At 47.8% G+C, this 19,300-nt stretch overlaps 1 protein-coding gene across 2 annotated transcripts; it reads left to right on the top strand.

The window, feature by feature from the left end:
* The first annotated feature begins 2,895 nt into the window (after window positions 1–2,895).
* On the top strand, window positions 2,896–19,074 carry RSPH9 (radial spoke head component 9). Of its 2 annotated transcripts, none has more exons than XM_038761157.1 (5): window positions 2,896–3,143; window positions 9,775–9,940; window positions 11,953–12,082; window positions 15,143–15,289; window positions 18,845–19,074. In XM_038761157.1, exons 1-5 carry the CDS (start codon window positions 2,917–2,919, stop codon window positions 19,003–19,005), a joined length of 831 nt encoding a protein of 276 aa, XP_038617085.1. In that variant the 5' UTR covers window positions 2,896–2,916; the 3' UTR covers window positions 19,006–19,074. The 2 variants fall into 2 exon arrangements, with proteins under 2 accessions (XP_038617085.1, XP_038617084.1); XM_038761156.1 differs by having other exon boundaries at window positions 15,193–15,289.
* Window positions 19,075–19,300: the final 226 nt, after the last annotated feature.

Here is a 19,300-nt window from a genome sequence, read left to right on the forward strand (position 1 = left end):
ATTTTATTTTGTTAGTATGTTTGGTTTTGTTCTCTGTCTCCCCCTTCTAGACTGTGAGCCCACTGTTGGGTAGGGACCGTCTCTATATGTTGCCAACTTGGACTTCCCAAACGCTTAGTACAGTGCTCTGCACACAGTAAGCGCTCAATAAATACGATTGATTGATTGATTATTTTATGTTATTTAAGTGCTATGTGCCAGACACTGTGTTACCTGGGATAGTCATTCATTCAATCGTATTCACTGAGCGCTTACTGCGTGCAGAGCACCCTACTAAGCGCTCGGAAAGTACAATACAGCAATAAAGAGAGACGGTCCCTGCCCACACCGGGCTTACAGTCTAGAAGGGGGAGACGGACATCAAAATAAGTAAACAGGCATCAATGTTAAATAAGTAGAATTATAGATCTATACACATCAAAACAAGTAAACAGGCATCAATCTAAATAAATAGGATTATAGATATACGCATAAGTGCTGTGGGGGCGGGGAGCCGGTGGGAAGAGCAAAGGAAGGGTAGATAGGAGCTGATCAGGTTGGATAAAGTCCCTGTCCCACGTGGGGCTTCACAGTCTTTGATCCCCATTTTACAGATGAGGTAACCGGGGCCCAGAGAAGTGAAGTGACTTGCTTAAGGTCACAACAGCGGGTGTGCGGTGGAGCTGGGATTAGAATAGAGGTCCATTTAACTTCCAGGCCCAAGCTCTTTCCACTATCAATCAATCAATCGTATTTATTGAGCACTTACTGTGTGCAGAGCACTGTACTAAGCGCTTGGGAACTACAAGTTGGCAACATGTAGACAGTCCCTACCCAACAGGGCACACTGAGGGGCTGGGCCGGTGAACGAAGGAATGTAAGCACGTGCAAAGTCACGGGTTTTAGGGACCGATAATCCCAACTATGTATGGATAATAATAATAATGATGGCATTTATTAAGCGCTTACTATGTGCAGAGCACTGTTCTAAGCACTGGAGAGGTTACAAGGCAATCAGGTTGTCCCACAGGGGGGCTCACAGTCTTAATCCCCATTATACAGATGAGGAGACTGAGGCCCAGAGAAGTGACGTGACTTGCCCAAAGTCACCCAGCTGACAATTGGCGGAGCCGGGATTTGAACCCATGACCTCTGACTCCAAAGCCCGGGCTCTTTCCACTGAGGCACGCTGTCGGAGTCCTTCCTTACAATCAGGAAGGGGACTTTGTTGATGATTCGGAGTCATTGTTGATGATGGCAGCAACCAAATTTAGGGAAAGGATAGAAAAACAAGGCCTCATTTTGCAACTCTGAATTATGGGTAAGTGCTCCAAACACTGACGAGTTTTAGTTGCCCTACCTTAGGAAGGACATGATGGTGCAGGGTAAAGTGCAAATTAGGTGAACAGGGCTCTCCAGCCCAGAAAAACAAAGGCTAAGAGAAAATAATAATAATAATAATAGTGGTTTTTGTTTAGTAAAGTTGCCACATTTTAGGAAGGACAGAATGGCGCAGGGTAAAGTCAAATTAGCCGACCAGAGGTCTCCAGCCCAGAAAAACAAAGGCTAAAAGAAGATTATTGTAATTATATAATAATAATAGTATTTGTTTAGTGAGTGTTTAACAAATATCACTCATTATTATCTTCTCTGCCTTTGCATTTGTTAAGTGCTAGAGGTAAGAAGCCAATCGGCATGGACACAGCCCCGCCCCACCCCATTTTCCAGACGAGGGAACTGAGGCCCAGAGAGGTGCAGTGACTTTCATCCATTGAATCCTATTTATTGAGTGCTTAATAATAATGGCATTTGTTAAGCTCTTACTCTGTGCAAAGCACTGTTCTAAGCTCTGGGGGGATACAAGGTGATCAGGTTGTCCCACGTGGGGCTACCAGTCTTAATCCCCATTTTACGGATGAGGTCACTGAGGCTTGGAGAAGTTAAGTGATTTGCCCAAGGTCACACAGCAGACGTGCTTACTGTGTGCAGAGCACTGGACTAAGCGTTCGGAGAGTACAGTTCGGCAACAGAGAGAGACAATCCCTCCCCAACAGCGGGCTCCCAGCCTAGATGGGGAGACAGACGTTCATTCATTCATTCATTCATTCAATCGTATTTATTGATCGCTTACTGTGTGCAGAGCACTGGACTAAGTGCTTGGAGACTACAGTTCTGCAACAGAGAGAGACAATCCCTCCCCAACAGTGGGCTCCCAGCCTAGATGGGGAGACAGACGTTAATTAATTCATTGTCGTATTTATTGAGCAATTACTGTGTGCAGAGCACTGTACTAAGCGCTTGGGAAGTCCAAGTCGGCAACACATACAGACGGTCCCTAGACAGGCATCTTGTAGACTGTGAACCCACTGTTGGGTAGGGACCGTCTCTATATGTTGCCAACTTGGACTTCCCAAGCGCTTAGTACAGTGCTCTGCACACAGTAAGCGCTCAATAAATACGATTGATTGACTGGTCTCCTAGACTGTGAGCCCACTGTTGGGTAGGGACCGTCTCTAGATGTTGCCAACTTGGACGTCCCAAGCGCTTAGTCCAGTGCTCTGCATCCAGTAAGCGCTCAATAAATGCGATTGAATGAATGAATGGGCGGGGAGGGAGCCCCTGGTTGGGCAGGGGCCGTCTCTAGGTGTTGCCAAATTGCGCTGCCCAAGCGTTTAGTCATTCATTCCTTCATTCATTCATTCATTCAATCAATCGTCTTTATTGGGCCCAGTAGTAAGCGCCCAAGAAATAGGAAAGAGCGAAGGAAGCCAGGTCCTCGGGGCTCCCAAGCCCGTGTGGGCGGGGGCCGCGGCCCGTGGGGAGGGCCGGGCGTTGCCGGGGCAACCGGGGATGCGGCGCGGCCGTTGGCGGGGCGGTTGCCACGGGGACGGTTGCCACGGGGACGGTTGCCACGGGGCCGGCTGCCACGGGGCCGCGATGGACGCCGAGGCGCTGCTGCTGTCGCTGGAGCTGGCGTCGGGCAGCGGGCTGGGGCTGAGCCCCGAGCGGAGGGCAGCGCTGCTCACCTCCCTGCTGCTCCTCCGCCGCGACTACCGCTACCAGCGCGTCCTCTTCTGGGGCCGCATCCTCGGCCTCACCGCCGACTACTACATCGCCCAGGGCCTCGGCCCGGACCAGCTCGGGGAACGCAAGACTCTCTACAGGTGCCGGGCGGGGCGGGGCGGGACGGGGCGGGGGCGACCCCTCTTCCTCCTCCTGCCCGGGAGACGGTCCTTCACGGGCTTTGGAGTCACGGGTCAGGGGTTCAAATCCCTGCCCCGCCAACTGTCAGCTGGGTGACTTGGGGCGAGCCACTTCACTTCATGAATGAATGCATGAAAATGGGGGTGAAGACCGTGAGCCCCCCGTGGGACAACCTGATCACCTTGTATCTCCCCCAGCGCTTAGAACAGTGCTTGGCACATAGTAAGCACTTAATAAATGCCATTATTATTATTATTATTATTATTCTGAAGCAGCGTGGTTCAGTGGAAAGAGCGCAGGCTTGGGAGTCAGAGGGCATGGGTTCTAATCCCGCCTCTGCCACTTATCAACTGGGTGACTTTGGGCAAGTCACTTCACTTCTCTAGGCCTCAGTTCCCTCATCTGGAAAATGGGGATGAAGACTGTGAGCCCCATTTGGGACAACCTGATTACCTTGTATCTCCCCCAGCGTTTAGAACAGTGCTTGGCACATAGTAAGCACTTAATAAATGCCATTATTATTATTATTATTATTATTATTATTATTATTATTCTGAAGCAGTGTGGTTCAGTGGAAAGAGCGCAGGCTTGGGAGTCAGAGGTCATGGGTTCTAATCCCGCCTCTGCCATTTATCAGCTGGGTGACTTTGGGCAAGCCCCTTAACTTCTCCGGGCCTCAGTTCCCTCATCTGGAAAATGGGGATGAAGACTGTGAGCCCCACGGGGGACAACCTGATCACCCCAGCGCTTAGAACAGTGCTTGGCACATAGTAAGCGCATAACAAATACCAAAGTTATTATTATTATTCTCAGCGCCGAGGTATGGCAGAATGGCCGGGCACTGGCTTTGGAGTCAGAATCTGGTCATGGGTTCTAGTCCCGCCCCCCCCCCCCCCCCCCCCGTGGTCTGCTGTGTGACCTTAGGCCAGTCACTTAACTTCTCTGGGCCTCAGTTCCCTCGTCAGGAAAATGGGGATTGAGACGCAGGACCCCACGTGGTTTCCTCATTATCATCATTATTATTAAGTGCTTTGCACATAATAAGCGCTTAATAAATGCTATCATTATCATTATTATTAAGTGCTTTGCGCATAGTAAGCACTTAATAAATGCTATCATTATCATTATTAAGTGCCTTGCGCATAGTAAGTGCTTAATAAATGTTATTATCATTATTATTAAGTGTTTTGCGCATAGTAAGCGCTTAATAAATGTTATCATTATTATTATTACGTGCTTTGCACATAGTATGCGCTTAATAAATGCTATCTTTATCATTATTATTTTAGTTACAAGTTGTTAATAATGATCGTGGTCTTCGTTAAGCGTCTACTATGTGCCAGGCACTGTGCTAAGCTACTGGGGAGAGTAAAGAAGGGTCAGCCTGCCTCCGAAGAGTAAGCGCTTAATAAATGTTATCATTATTATTATTACGTGCTTTGCACATAGTAAGCGCTTAATAAATGCTATCTTTATCTTTATTATTTTAATTACAAGTTGTTAATAATGATAGTGGTCTTCATTAAGCGCCTACTATGTGCCAGGCACAGCTACTGGGGAGAGTAAAGAAGGGTCAGCCTGCCTCCGAAGAGCTCTGAAATCCAGCTGGGGGGTGGGGGGGGGAGAGAAATACTAAAATGCATTACAGGTGGGGGAAGTAGAAGAATACGTGCTTAATTGATGAGGGGAGAAGTAGAAGAATACGTGCTTAATTGATGAGGGGAGAAGTAGAAGAATATACGTGCTTAATTGATGAGCGGAGAAGTAGAAGAATACGTGCTTAATTGATGAGGGGAGAAGTAGAAGAATACACGTGCTTAATTGATGATGGGAGAAGTAGAAGAATATACGTGCTTAATTGATGGGGAGAAGTAGAAGAATACACGGGCTTAATTGATGAGGGGAGAAGTAGAAGAATACACGGGCTTAATTGATGAGGGGAGAAGTAGAAGAATACACGGGCTTAATTGATTAGGGGAGAAGTAGAAGAATACACGGGCTTAATTGATGAGGGGAGAAGTAGAAGAATACACGTGTTTGATGAGGGGAGAAGTAGAAGAATACACGTGCTTAATTGATGAGGGGAGAAGCAGAAGAATACACGTGCTTAATTGATGAGAGGAGAAGTAGAAGAATACACGGGCTTAATTGATGAGGGGCGAAGTAGAAGAATACACGGGCTTAATTGATGAGGGGAGAATCTAGGCCCGGAGGGCGTGATATTTAGTAGGGCTTGCAGGTGGGTGAGGTAAGAGGGCCAGACCTCCATTACAGTCTCCCCTTCTAGACGGTAAACTCATGCGCTTAGTCCAGTCAATAGTAAGTACTCAATACATTTTGATTTGATTTTTTCATTTTGTTTGATTGCTAGAAACCCTTCAAAGCCTTATTGAAGGCGTACCTCCTCCAGAGGCTTTCCCTAAGGCCTCATTTCCTCTTCTCCCACTCCTTTCTTCACTCCTCCCTCAGCCCCACGGCACTTAGAATAACAATGATGGTATTTGTGAGGCGCTTAGTATGTGCCGAGCGCTGTTTTAAGCGCTGGAGTAATAATAATAACGATGGTGTTTGTTAAGCGCTTACTATGTGCCAAGCACTGTTCTAAGCGCTGGGGTAATAATAATAACGATGGTATTTGTTAAGCGCTTACTATGTGCCAAGTACTGTTCTAAGCGCTGGAGTAATAATAATAATGATGACATTTGTTAAGCGCTTACTATGTGCCAAGTACTGTTCTAAGCGCTGGAGTAATAATAATAACGATGGTATTTATTAAGCGCTATGTGCCAAACACTGTTCTAAGCGCTGGAGTAATAATAATAATGATGGTATTTGTTAAGCGCTTACTATGTGCCAAGCACTGTTCTAAGCTCTGGAGTAATAATAATAACGATGGTATTTGTTAAGCGCTTACTATGTGCCAAGCACTGTTCTAAGCGCTGGGGTAATAATAATAATAATAACTATGGTATTTGTTAAGCGCTTACTATGTGCCAAGCACTGTTCTAAGCGCTGGAGTAAAAATAATAACGATGGTATTTGTTAAGCGCTTACTATGCGCCAAGCACTGTTCTAAGCTCTGGAGTAATAATAATAACGATGGTATTTGTTAAGCGCTTACTACGTGCCAAGCACTGTTCTAAGCGCTGGAGTAATAATAATAACGATGGTATTTATTAAGCGCTTACTATGTGCCAAGCACTGTTCTAAGCGCTGGAGTAATAATAGTAATGATGGTATTTGTTAAGCGGTTACTATGTGCAAAGCACTGTTCTAAGCGCTGGAGTAATAATAATAATAATAATAATAATAATGATGGCATTTGTTAAGCGCTTACTATGTGCCAAGCACTGTTCTAAGCGCTGGAGTAATAATAATAAGAATAACGATGATATTTGTTAAGCGCTTACTATGTGCAAAGCACTGTTCTAAGCGCTGGGATAATAATAATAATGATGGTATTAAGCACTTACTATGTGCAAAGCACTGTTCTAAGCGCTGGGGAGGTTACAAGGTGATCAGGTTGTCCCATGGCGGGGTGGGGGGGCTCACGGTCTTAATCCCCATTTTCCAGATGAGGTAACTGAGGCCCAGAGAAGTGAAGTGACTTGTCCAAAGTCACACAGCTGACAAGTGGCGGAGCAGAATTTGAACCCATGACCTCTGACTCCAAAGCCCGGGCTCTTTCCACTGAGCCACGCTGCTGCTTCACCCCTCCTTCAGCCCCGCGGCACTTATGATAACAATGATGGTATTTGTGAGGCACTTACTATGTGCCAAGCCCAGACTGAGCCCCCTCCTTCCTCTCCCCCCCGCACCTGTATATTTGTATACATTCATTCAATCGTATTTATTGAGCGCTTACTGTGTGCAGAGCACTGTACTAAGCGCTTGGGAAGTCCAGGTTGGCAACATATAGAGACGGTCCCTACCCAACAGCGGGCTCACAAGCTAGAATGTTTGTACGTATTTATTACTCTATTTATTTATTTTACTTGTACATATTTATTCTACTTATTTTATTTTGTTAATATGTTTTGTTTTGTTCCCTGCCTCCCCCTTCTAGACTGTGAGCCCGCTGTTGGGTAGGGACCGCCTCTATCTGTTGCCAACTTGGCCTTCCCAAGCGCTTAGTCCAGTGCTCTGCACACAGGAAGCGCTCAATAAATCCAATTGAATGAATGAATGAATGAAGCACTGTTCTAAGCGCTGGGGCAGATACAAGGTGATCAGGTTGTCCCACGTGGGGCTCACAGTCTTTGTCCCCATTTGACAGATGAGGGAACTGAGGCCTAGTGAAGCGACTGGCCCAAAGTCACCCAGTTGACAAGTGGCGGAGGCAGGATTAGAACCCACGACCTCTTGACTCCCAAGGCGGGGCTCTCACCACTAAGCCATGCTGCTTATGTCCACACAGTAAGCACTCAGTAGAAGCGCTCTAGGGAAGCAGCGTGGCTCAGTGGAAAGAGCCCGGGCTTTGGAGTCAGAGGTCCTGGGTTCAAATCCCGGCTCTGCCGCTTGTCAGCCGTGTGACTTTGGGCAAGTCACTTCACTTCTCTGGGCCTCAGTTCCCTCATCTGTAAAATATGTTGTCTGTCTCCCCCTTCTAGACTGTGAGCCCACTGTTGGGTAGGGAACGTCTCTAGATGTTGCCAACTTGTACTTCCCAAGTGCTTAGTACAGTGTTCTGCACACAGCAAGCACTCAATAAATACGATTGATTGATTGATAATAATAATAATAATGGCATTTATTAAGCGCTTACTATGTGCAAAGCGCTGCTCTAAGCGATTAAGACCGTCAGCCCCCCGTGGGACAACCTGATCACCTTGTAACCTCCCCAGCGCCCAGAACAGTGATCTGCACATAGTAAGCACTTAATAAATGCCATCGTTATTATTATTATATCTATAAATTACATATTTAGATTTATATTATATAGATTTATGCCTATAAATGATAGATGTAACTATAATATTAAATAATTTATATATATTCATTGTATAGATCTGTACCTATAAATCATAGATGTAATTATATCAAATAATTTATATATTAATTATATAGATTTATATCTATAAATTATATATTTAGACTTATATCATAGATTTATATCTATAAATTATGGATTCAATTATATTAAATAATTACATATATAAATTATACAGATTTAGACCTATAAATTGTAGATTTAATTGTGATATTAAATAACTTATATAGATTTATATCTATAAATTATATATTTAGATTTATATAGATTTATATCTGTAAATTATAGATTCAATTATAATATTAAATAATCACACATATAAATTATAGAGATTTATATCTATAAATTATAGATTTAATTATAACATTAACTAATTCATATATACAAATTATACAGATTTATATCTATGAATTATAGATTTAATCATATTAAATAATTTATATATAAATCACACATATCTATATCTATAAGAGATTTAGTTATAATATTAAATAATTTTTATATATAAACAATACAGATTTATATATCTAAATTATAGATTTAATTACAATATTACATAATTTATACATATAAATTATACAGATGTATATCTATAAATTAGATTTAATTATAATATCAAGTAATTCTTATATGTAAATTATACAGATTTATACCTATAAATTATAGATTTAATTATAATATCAAATAATTCTTATATGTAAATCATACAGATTTAAATCTATAAATTATAGATTTAATTATAATATTAAATAATTATCATACGTAAGTTATACAGATTTAGATCTATGAATCATAGATTTAATTATAATATTAAGCAATTTACAATATCTATAAATTTATGTATTCAGATTGCCACATCTCCCCCTCTAGACTGTAGGCTCACGGTGGGCGGGGGGACGCGTCTGCCAATTCCTATCGTTCTGTTGCAGTCTCCCAGTCACTCAGCCCAGTGCTCTGCACACAGTGAGCGCTCAGTAAATGCGATTGTTTTGACATCACTCCTGCGTGCTTGTGTGTGTGTTGTTGTTGCCAGTTTGAACTCTCCCAATCACTCAGCCCAGTGCTCTGCACACAGTAAGCGCTCAGTAAATACGACTGTTTTGATATCACTCCTGCGTGCTTGTGTGTGTCTGTGTGTGTTGTTGTTGCCAGTTTGAACTCTCCCAATCACTCAGCCCAGTGCTGTGCACACAGTAAGCGCTCAGTAAATACGATTGTTTGGATATCACTCCTGTGTGCTTGTGTGTTGTTGCCAGTTTGAACTCTCCCAATCACTCAGCCCAGTGCTCTGCACACAGGAAGCGCTCAGTACATGCGATTGTTTCGATATCACTCTCTTGCGTGTTTGTGTGTGTCTGTGTGTTGTTGCCAGTTTGAACTCTCCCAATCACTCAGCCCAGTGCTCTGCACACAGTAAGTGCTCAGTAAATATGATTGTTTTGATATCACTCCTGTGTGCTTGTGTGTGTGTTGTTGCCAGTTTGAACTCTCCCAATCACTCAGCCCAGTGCTTTGCAAAAAACAGTAAGCGCTCAGTACATGCGATTGTTTCGATATCACTCTCTTGCGTGTTTGTGTGTGTCTGTGTGTGTTGTTGCCAGTTTGAACTGCATGGAGTGGTGCCTCCTGCCACCAGCCACGGAGAAAGTTGTGACTCAGACGTCCGTGGTGAAGGGGCGTTTCATGGGGGACCCCTCGCACGAATACGACCACACCGAGGTGCAGAAGGTGGAAGAGGGGGACAAGACATATGAGGAGGAAGTCGTGGTAGGTGACCCTCGGGCACCCGCCGGGGGGGACGTTTAGTCTATGTGCCCTCGAGAGGGCCGGAGGGACCCCTGCCCTCGAGGGGGGACCGGACCCCCGTCCCTCAGCGCTTAAAGTGTGCAGAGCACTGTTCTAAGCGCTTGGGAGAGGCCAACGGAGCGGGACGTTTCTACAAGGAGTTTAGAGGGCAAGAAGCAGCGGGGCCTAGTGGATACAGCACAGGCCGGAGAGCCGGAGGTTGTGGGAACCTGGACAAGTCACCTAACTTTTCCGTGCCTCAGTTACTCCATATGTAAAATCAATCAATCATCAATCGTATTTATTGAGCGCTTCCTGTGTGCAGAGCACTGTACTAAACGCTTGGGAAGTCCAAGTTGGCAACATAGAGAGACGGTCCCTACCCAACAGTGGGCTCACAGTCTAGAAGGGGGAGACAGAGAACCAAACCAAACATATTAACAAAGTAAAATCAATACAATAGATATGTACAAGTAAAATAGAGTAATAAATATGTACAATCATATATACATAGTCCCTGTCCCACATTGGGAGCCCCTTGTGGGACAGGGACTACGTCCAACTGGACTAGCTTGTATCTTTCCAGCACTTACCTGGACAAGTCATCTAACTTTTCCGTGCCTCAGTTACTGCATATGTAAAATGGAAATTGTGAGCCCCATGTGGGACAGGGACTACGTCCAACTGGACTGGCTTGTATCTTTCCAACGCTTACCTGGACAAGTAATCCAACTTTTCCGTGCCTCAGTTACTCCATATGTATAACGGAGATTGGGAGCCCCGTGTGGGACAAGGACTACATCCAAGTGGACTAGCTTGTATCTTTCCAGCGCTTACCCGGACAAGTCACCCAACTTTTCCGTGCCTCAGTTACTCCATATGTAAAATGGAGATTGGGAGCCCCGTGTGGGACAGGGACTACGTCCAACTGGACTGGCTTGTATCTTTCCAGCGCTTACCCGGACAAGTCATCCAACTTTTCCGTGCCTCAGTTATTCCATATGTAAGATGGAGATTGGGAGCCCCATGTGGGACAGGGACTACGTCCAACTGGGCTAGCTTGTATCTTTCCAGCGCTTAGTACGATGCCCAGCCCATAGTGCTTAATACCATTAGAACAAAAAAAAAAGAAGCAGAGAATATCAAAGACCCTTCAAAGCCCTCCTGAGAGCTCACCTCCTCCAGGAGGCCTTCCCACACTGAGCCCCCTCCTCATCCCTCCCCGCCTTACCTCATTCATTCAATCATATTTATTGAGCGCTTACTGTGTGCACAGCACTGTACTAAGCGCTTGGGAAGTACAAGTTGGGAACATATAGAGACGGTCCCTACCCAACAGTGGGCTCACAGTCTAGAAGCCTCCCCACAGCACCTGCATATATGTTTGTACGTATTTATTACTCTATTTGTACAGATTTATTCTATTTATTTGGTTAATATGTTTTGTTTTGTTGTCTGTCTCCCCCTTCTAGACTGTGAGCCCACCGTTGGGTAGGGACCGCCTCTATAAGTTGCCAACTTGGACTTCCCAAGCGCCTAGTACAGTGCTCTGCACACAGTCAGCGCTCAATAAATACGACTGAATGAATGAAAGACCCAGCTGGAAAAACTGGGGGAGTGGGAAGACCCAGCCCGGCAGGACTGGATTTTAGGAAGGCCTTGAAGCTCGCTGTGGGCAGGAAATTTGCCTGTTTGTGGTTATATCATCATCATCATCATCAATCGTATTTATTGAGTGCTTACTATGTGCAGAGCACTGTACTAAGCGCTTGGGAAGTACAAATTGGCAACATATAGAGACAGTCCCTACCCAACAGTGGGCTCACAGTCTAAAAGGTGGGCTCACAGTCTAAAAGACTAAAAGATTTTCTCCCAAGCTCTCAGGACAGCTCGCCACACACAGTAGGCGCTCAATAAATACGATGGACTGGCTGGCTGAAGGTGGAGGGGGTTGTTTGTGAATCCAGGCTGCGTTCCCTTGCCCACCTCTCTAGATCCAGATCAAAGAGGAGGCTCGGTTGGTGGCCACCATCGACCAGATTGACAAGGCCGTGGCCATCGTCCCTCGCGGGGCCTTAGTCAAGACCCCCCTTGGGCCTGTTCACGTCAACAGAAGCTTTGAAGGTAAGTCCCTTCCCGGCTGCCGTCTGGTCTATTTTATTTTATTTTCTTAATATGTGTCGTTCTGTTGCCTGTCGTGAGCCCGTTATTGGGTAGGGACCGTCTCTAGATGTTACCAACTTGGACTTCCCAAGCGCTTAGTCCAGTGCTCTGCACACAGTAAGCGCTCAATAAATACGATTGATTGATTGCGCACAGTAAGCGCTCAATAAATATAATAATAATAATAATAATGGCATTTGTTAAGCGCTTACTATGTGCAGAGCATTATTCTAAGCGCTGGGGAGGATATAAGGTGATCAGGTTGTCCCACGGGGGGCTCACAGTCTTAATCCCCATTTTCCAGATGAGGTAACTGAGGCCCAGAGAAGTGACGTGACTTGCCCAAAGTCACACAGCTGACAATTGGCGGAGCCGGGATTTGAACCCATGACCTCTGACTCCAAAGCCCGGGCTCTTTCCACTGAGCCGCCCTCCACCCCAAACCCCCCGACCCTCCTCTCCTTCCCCTTGCCTCGACGGGGCCAGTTAAGTGGTGAGCTAGTGGGATTCTGGGTCGGGCGTGTTTCTGCTCCCAAGTGCTTAGGCATTCATTCATTCATTCATTCATTCATTCATTTGTATTTATTGAGCGCTTACTGTGTGCAGAGCACTGGACTAAGCGCCTGGGAAGTCCAAGTCGGCAACACATAGAGACGGTCCCTACTCGTGGCTCAGGGGAAAGAGCACGGGCTTGGGAGTCAGAAGTCACGGGTTCTAATGCCGCCTCCCCCACGTCTGCTGTGTGACCTTGGGCAAGTCACTTCACTTCTCTGAGCCTCAGTTCCCTCATCTGTAAAATGGGGATTAAGACTGTGAGCCCCACGGGGGACATCGTGATCACCTTGTATCCCCCCCAGCGCTTAGAACAGTGCTTGGCACATAGTAAGAGCTTAAAAAATGCCATCATTCAACAAGCGCTTAGTACAGTGCTCTGCACATAGTAAGCGCTCAATAAATACGATTGATGATGATTTATTTTACTTGTACATATCTATTCTATTTATTTTATTTTGTTAGTATGTTTGGTTTTATTCTCTGTCTCCCCCTTCTAGACTGTGAGCCCACTGCTGGGTAGGGACTGTCTCTATATGTTGCCAACTTGTACTTCCCAAGCGCTTAGTACAGTGCTCTGCACACAGTAAGTGCTCAATAAATACGATTGATTGATTGATCTGGGCCCCTGTTACCTCATCTGTGAAATGGGGATTGAGGCTGTGGGCCCTATGTGGGACAGGGACAGTTTCCAACCTGGTAGGCTTGATTCTACCCCAACGTTATAATAGTGTCTGGCACATAGTAAGTGCTTAACAGATACCTTAAAAAAAAACATAACGCAGTAAGTAAATCATTTCAGATTTGCCTTTTCTGGACTGCGAGCCCGCTGTTGGGTAGGGACTGTCTCTGTATGTTGCCAGCTTGGACTTCCCAAGCGCTTAGTACAGTGCTCTGCACATAGTAAGCGTTCAATAAATACGATTGATTGATTTTCTGGGAACTGCTTGGGGTTTGGAGGCATTATTCCCCCCACCGGGACCTCCCTCCCTCCCCACATCAGCAGATCCTAGCTCTCTCCACATTCAGACTCGACATTCTTCTAGACTGTGAGCCCGCTGTTGGGTAGGGACCATCTCTAGATGTTGCCCACTTGGACTTCCCAAGCGCTCAGTCCAGTGCTCTGCACACAGTAAGCGCTCAATAAATACGATTGAATGAATGAATGAATCATTATTATTATTATTATGAGCCCTGTCCCTCGGGAGAGGCTAGTGAGCTTAGAAGTCTCAGAGATGCCAGTGACGGCAAGCCCTTTCCACCTGTTAAGTGCGAAAATTCAAGTGACTTAAGTTCTTAGGGCAAAAACTTCCGACTTCCTCCTTGGGCCGGTTTCCATCCATTGATTCATTCAGTCGTATTTATTGAGCGCTCACTGTGTGCAGAGCACTGGACTAAGCGCTTGGGAAGTCCAAGCTGGCCACATCTAGAGCCGGTCCCTACCCACCGGCGGGCTCACAGTCTAGAAGGGGGAGACGGACGACAAAACCAAACATGTTAACAAAATAAAATAAATAGAATAGATGTGTACAGGTAAAATAGAGTAATAAATACGTACAAACCTATATTGGGAGACCTCGGCCCACCTACCCCATCTGGGCAAAAAGTCCATCCTCATTAATTCATTCAGTCGTATTTCCACAGCCACCGCTGTCCTTTCCCTGCACACAGTAAGCGCTCAATAAATACGATTGATTGATAATAGTAATAATAATAATTTTGGTATTTGTTAAGCACTTACTATGTGCAAAGCACTGTTCTAAGCGCTGGCGTAGATATAAGGTAATCAGGTTGTCCCATGAGGGGCTCACAGTCTTCACCCCCATTTTCCAGATGAGGGAACTGAGGCCCAGAGAAGTGAAGTGACTTGCCCAAAGTCACCCAGCTGACAAGCGGCGGAGCCGGGATTTGAACCCACGGCCTCTGGCTCCAAAGCCCGGGCTCCTTCCACTGAGCCACGCTGCTTCCCCAAGTGCTTCATAAATGCCATCATTATTATGAGCCCACTGTTGGGTAGGGACTGTCTCTCTGTGTTGCCAACTTGTACTTCCCAAGCGCTTAGTACAGTGCCCTGCACACAGTAAGCGCTCAATAAATACGATTGATTGATTGGTTGGTCCACCACTTGCTTGCTGTGTGACCTCAGGGGGTCACTCTGCTTCTCTGGGCCTCAGTGACCTCCCCTGGAAAATGGTGATTAAGCCTGGGAGCCCCAGGTGGGACAGGGACTGGCTGGGTCCAACTCGATTAGTCTGCATCTACCCCAGCGCTCCGAACACCGCTTGGCCTTGGAAGTGGCTAAGAAGGCCTCTCCCAAGCGCTTAGTACAGTGGCTTGCACGCAGGAAGCGCTCAGTAAATTCGACTGAGTGACGGAATGGACGGAGTGACTGAATAAGAAATACCCGGGGGGGACAGGAGGTCCTGGATCTGGGCCCGACGGCTTCCCTTCCCCTCCCGACGGCGACAGGACTGTCCGTGTCGGAGGCCAAGAAGCTGAGCTCCTACTTCCACTTCAAGGAGCCCGTCAACCTGAAGACCAAGACTCTGCTCGAGAGGGCCGACCTGGACCCCGCCGTCGACTTCCTGGATTCCCTGGAACACGACGTTCCCAAAGGTAAGGAGCCGGGAGCCGCCCTCGGGCTAGCGGCGACTCGGAATCCGGGCCCTGGAGCCTGAGAAGCCCTCTTGCCCAGGTGGAGCTTCGGTTGCAACCACTACCACTACTAATTAGTATTTATTAAGCACTTACTATGTGCCAACTTGTACTTCCCAAGCGCTTAGTACAGTGCTCTGCACACAGTAAGCGCTCAATAAATACGATTGATGATGATGATGATGCCAAATAATAATAATGATGGCATTTATTAAGCGCTTGCTATGTGCAAAGCACTGTTCTAAGCGCTGGGGAGGTACAAGGTGATCAGGTTGTCCCACGGGGGGCTCACAGTCAATCCCCATTTTACAGATGAGGGAACTGAGGCGCAGAGAAGTGAAGTGACTTGCCCAAAGCCACACAGCTGACAGCTGGCGGAGCTGGGATTTGAACCCATGACCTCTGACTCCAAAGCCCGGGCTCTTTCCAGTGAGCCACGCTGCTTCTCCGTACCTTCCTAAGCACTGGGGTAGATACCAGAAAATCAGGCCGGACAGCGTCCCTGTCCCACACTGGAGGGGATTGTAGGCTACAATAGATACTACCTAACAATAATAATAACGATGGCATTTATTAAGCGCTTACTATGTGCAAAGCACTGTTCTAAGCGTCTACTTCTACTGCTGTGGCTTGGTGCAGGGCCTCTGTCTGTGCAAGGCCTGGGCTAGAATAGATCCCGGCTCCGCCAACTGTCAGCTGTGTGACTTTGGACAAGTCAACTTCTCTGGGCCTCAGTTCCCTCATCTGTAAAATGGGGATGAAGATTGTGAACCCCCCGTGGGACAACCTGATCACCTTGTAACCTCCCCAGCGCTTAGCACATAGTAAGCGCTTAATAAATGCCGTCATTATTATTTTACCGCTACTTCTGCGTTTACTCCTCCTCCTCCGTCTCTGGCTTAACGCCGTGACCCTTGCTGTGCAAAGCCCAGGCTCTGAGCGGCTGCGGGAGGAAGACAGGAGCAGCCCCAAGGCTCCTGGGTTTGGGTGGTTTTGGACCCCCCTAGTAATAATAATGGCATTTGTTAAGCGCTTACTATGTGTGAAGCAGCGTTCTAAGCGCTAGTGTCATTCGGAGCTCAATAGATAGTCACCTGACCCTCCCAGGACCACCCCCTCCTTTTCCCTGAATAATAATAATGATAATAATAATAATAATGTTGGCATTTGTTAAGCGCTTACTATGTGCAAAGCACTGTTCTAAGCGCTGGGGGGGATACAAAGTGATCAGGTTGTCCCATGTGGGGTTCACAGTCTTAATCCCCATTTTACAGATGAGGTAACTGAGGCTCCGAGAAGTGAAGCGACTTGCCCAAGGTCACACAGCAGGCATGTGGCGGAGCTGGGATTCGAACCCATGACCTCTGACTCCAAGGCCCGGGCTCTTTCCACTGAGCCACGCTGCTTCTCTGATGGTATTTGTTAAGCGCTCACTATGTGTTCTAAGCGCTTGGGGGATACAAAGTCATCAGGTTGTCCCACGTGGGGCTCACAGCCTCAATCCCCATTTTACAGATGAGGGAACTGAGGCCCAGAGAAGTGAAGTCAATAATATAATAATAATAGGCATTTGTTAAGCGCTTACTATGTGCAAAGCGCTGTTCTAAGCGCTGGGGAGGATCTCTGTGTCCATCCAGAACTGGGTGGGCAGGCAGTGGACTACTGACCGTGACCTCGTTATGGGCAAGGAAATCACGTCCGCTAATTGTGTCGCACGGGACTCCCCCAAGGGCTTAGTACAGTGCTCTTCACATAGTAGGCGCTCAGTTCATAGCCACCCACCTGCTGGATGCCTGAAGGACGGCCATACCTGGCTTGGGCAGCAGGGGTCAGTAAGGGGCCAGTTTCCTGGGACAAGGCAGCGGCCCCGAGCCCCACATGTAGTAATAATAATAATAATAATAATAATAATAAAGGCATTTATTAAGCGCTTACTATGTGCCAAGCACTGTTCTAAGCGCTGGGGAGGTTACCAGGTGATCAGGTTGTCCCACGGTGGGGGTTCACGGTCGTCATCCCCCTTTTACAGATGAGGGAACTGAGGCACAGAGAAGGGACTTGCCCAAAGTCACCCGGCCGACAACTGGCGGGGTCGCGATTTGAACCCACGACCTCTGACGCCAAAGCCCGGGCTCTTTTCCACTGAGCCGCGCTGCTTCGGTTTTAGGGCTGTGGACCCCAGGGACGGAGGAGGCCGTGGCCAGGGCTTCTTTGTCCTCGCCCGGAGGAAAGCAGGGGGACATTGGAAGGGCACAGTCCTCCCGGGCTTTCTTTTCATCCCCTCCTTCTGCCCTGCTCTAGAAGCTGGAGGCCGGATGGAAGCAGCGTGGCTCAGTGGAAAGGAGTCAGAGGTCATGGGTTCGATCCCGGCTCCGCCACATGTCTGCTGTGTGACCTTGGGCAAGTCACTTCTCTGAGCCTCAGTTACCTCATCTGTAAAATGGGGATTGATTGTGAGCCCCACGTGGGACAACCTGATCATGTTATATCCCCCCAGCGCTTAGAACAGTGCTTTGCACATAGTAAGCGCTTAACAAATGCCACCATTATTATTATTATTACCAATAATCGGGTCAATAATTGCCACAAATTCAGTACCCTCCGAGGGTGGTTGAGTGGAGACAGATGGCCTTGGGGGCTACGGGAAGCTCAACTTTTCGGTACAAGGGAGCAAAGCCCGGCTCCCCGCGTCTAGGCTTCTTCACACCAAATCGGCTCTTAAGTAGCCGGGGGAGGGACGCCGTCTTTGCAACACCTCAATCGCTTTTTGGAGGGGCCAGGCGTGGGTGGGGAGGGGAAGCAGATGTGTCGAGGGGGGAAGGGGGTTTCTTACTGATGCTCTGTGGAGGAAAGACGGGTCCTACAGCTGTCCGGTCCCCGGAGGCCCGAGGCAGCGCCGGCCAGGGCAGGGGGAGGCTGGAAGCGGACCGCCAGGCAGCACTGGCACTCGATGAAGGCAGTATTTATTTCAGGGCTGGGCGGCCGGACGTGGAAACCTTCAAAGCGGTGGGCTTTTTTTTTTCCCCTTTGGCTGGGCCGGCCGGTGAGGGGGCCAGGAGGGCGGTTGCAAGGCGCACGGGGACCGGGAAGCTCCAGATCGTCTTCCAGGGAAGATTTTCCCAGGCTCTTTCCTCCCACGCACGGCGGCTCCCTTCACTCCTTGGCTTCTGGAGCCAGGAGAAAGGCCCCTCCTGCCAAGCCGCTACGGCTCCGGGGCCTAAGCCCCGTCCCGGCCTCCGAAGCACCGCGGAGGGGATGAATGGGGGTTCCGGCGCGGCCCACCCCGAGCCCAACTCGATTTGTTTGCTTGGTTTGGAGCCGGCCTGGGGGAATCCCGGCGAGGAGTCGGGAGGGAGAAGGGGGCCCTTGTCCCTTTCCTCAACCAGCCAAGGTTCTTCGGGAGGCCCAAGGGTCCGACTGGCTGGGGGGGTGAGATGCGGTCCGCAGCTGAGCCCAGCCCCCACCTTGGGCATCTGGGTTGAGTTCGAGCCCCCCGTTTTCTGCCCCTTTCCCCAGGCTCCTGGAGCATCCAGATGGAAAGGGGCAACTCGCTGCTGGTGCTGCGGAGCCTGCTCTGGCCAGGCCTGACCTTCTTCCACGTCCCCCAGACCAAGAACTACGGCTACTTCTACGTGGGCACGGGAGAGAAAAATATGGATCTGCCCTTCATGCTGTGAGCCGGGCTGGGGCAGGCCGAGAGATGACGACTGATGATGTCTTCTTCTATAAACCCAGGTGAATTCTCAGTCTCGCGTCTGCATGTTTTTGGCTCCCGTCCTGGGCTGCCGATAATAACCTCGTTTAGTAAACGCTTACTCTGCTCAGCCTAGTGTAGATACACCAGCCCTGCTTAGAGAAGCAGCGTGGCTCAGTGGAAAGAGTCCGGGCTTTGGAGTCAGAGGTCATGGGTTCAAATCCCCGCTCCACCACTTGTCAGCTATGTGACTTTGGGCCAGTCACTTCACTTCTCTG

The sequence above is a fragment of the Tachyglossus aculeatus genome, chromosome 19 (assembly GCF_015852505.1).
Source record: "Tachyglossus aculeatus isolate mTacAcu1 chromosome 19, mTacAcu1.pri, whole genome shotgun sequence".
Lineage (NCBI taxonomy): Eukaryota > Metazoa > Chordata > Mammalia > Monotremata > Tachyglossidae > Tachyglossus > Tachyglossus aculeatus.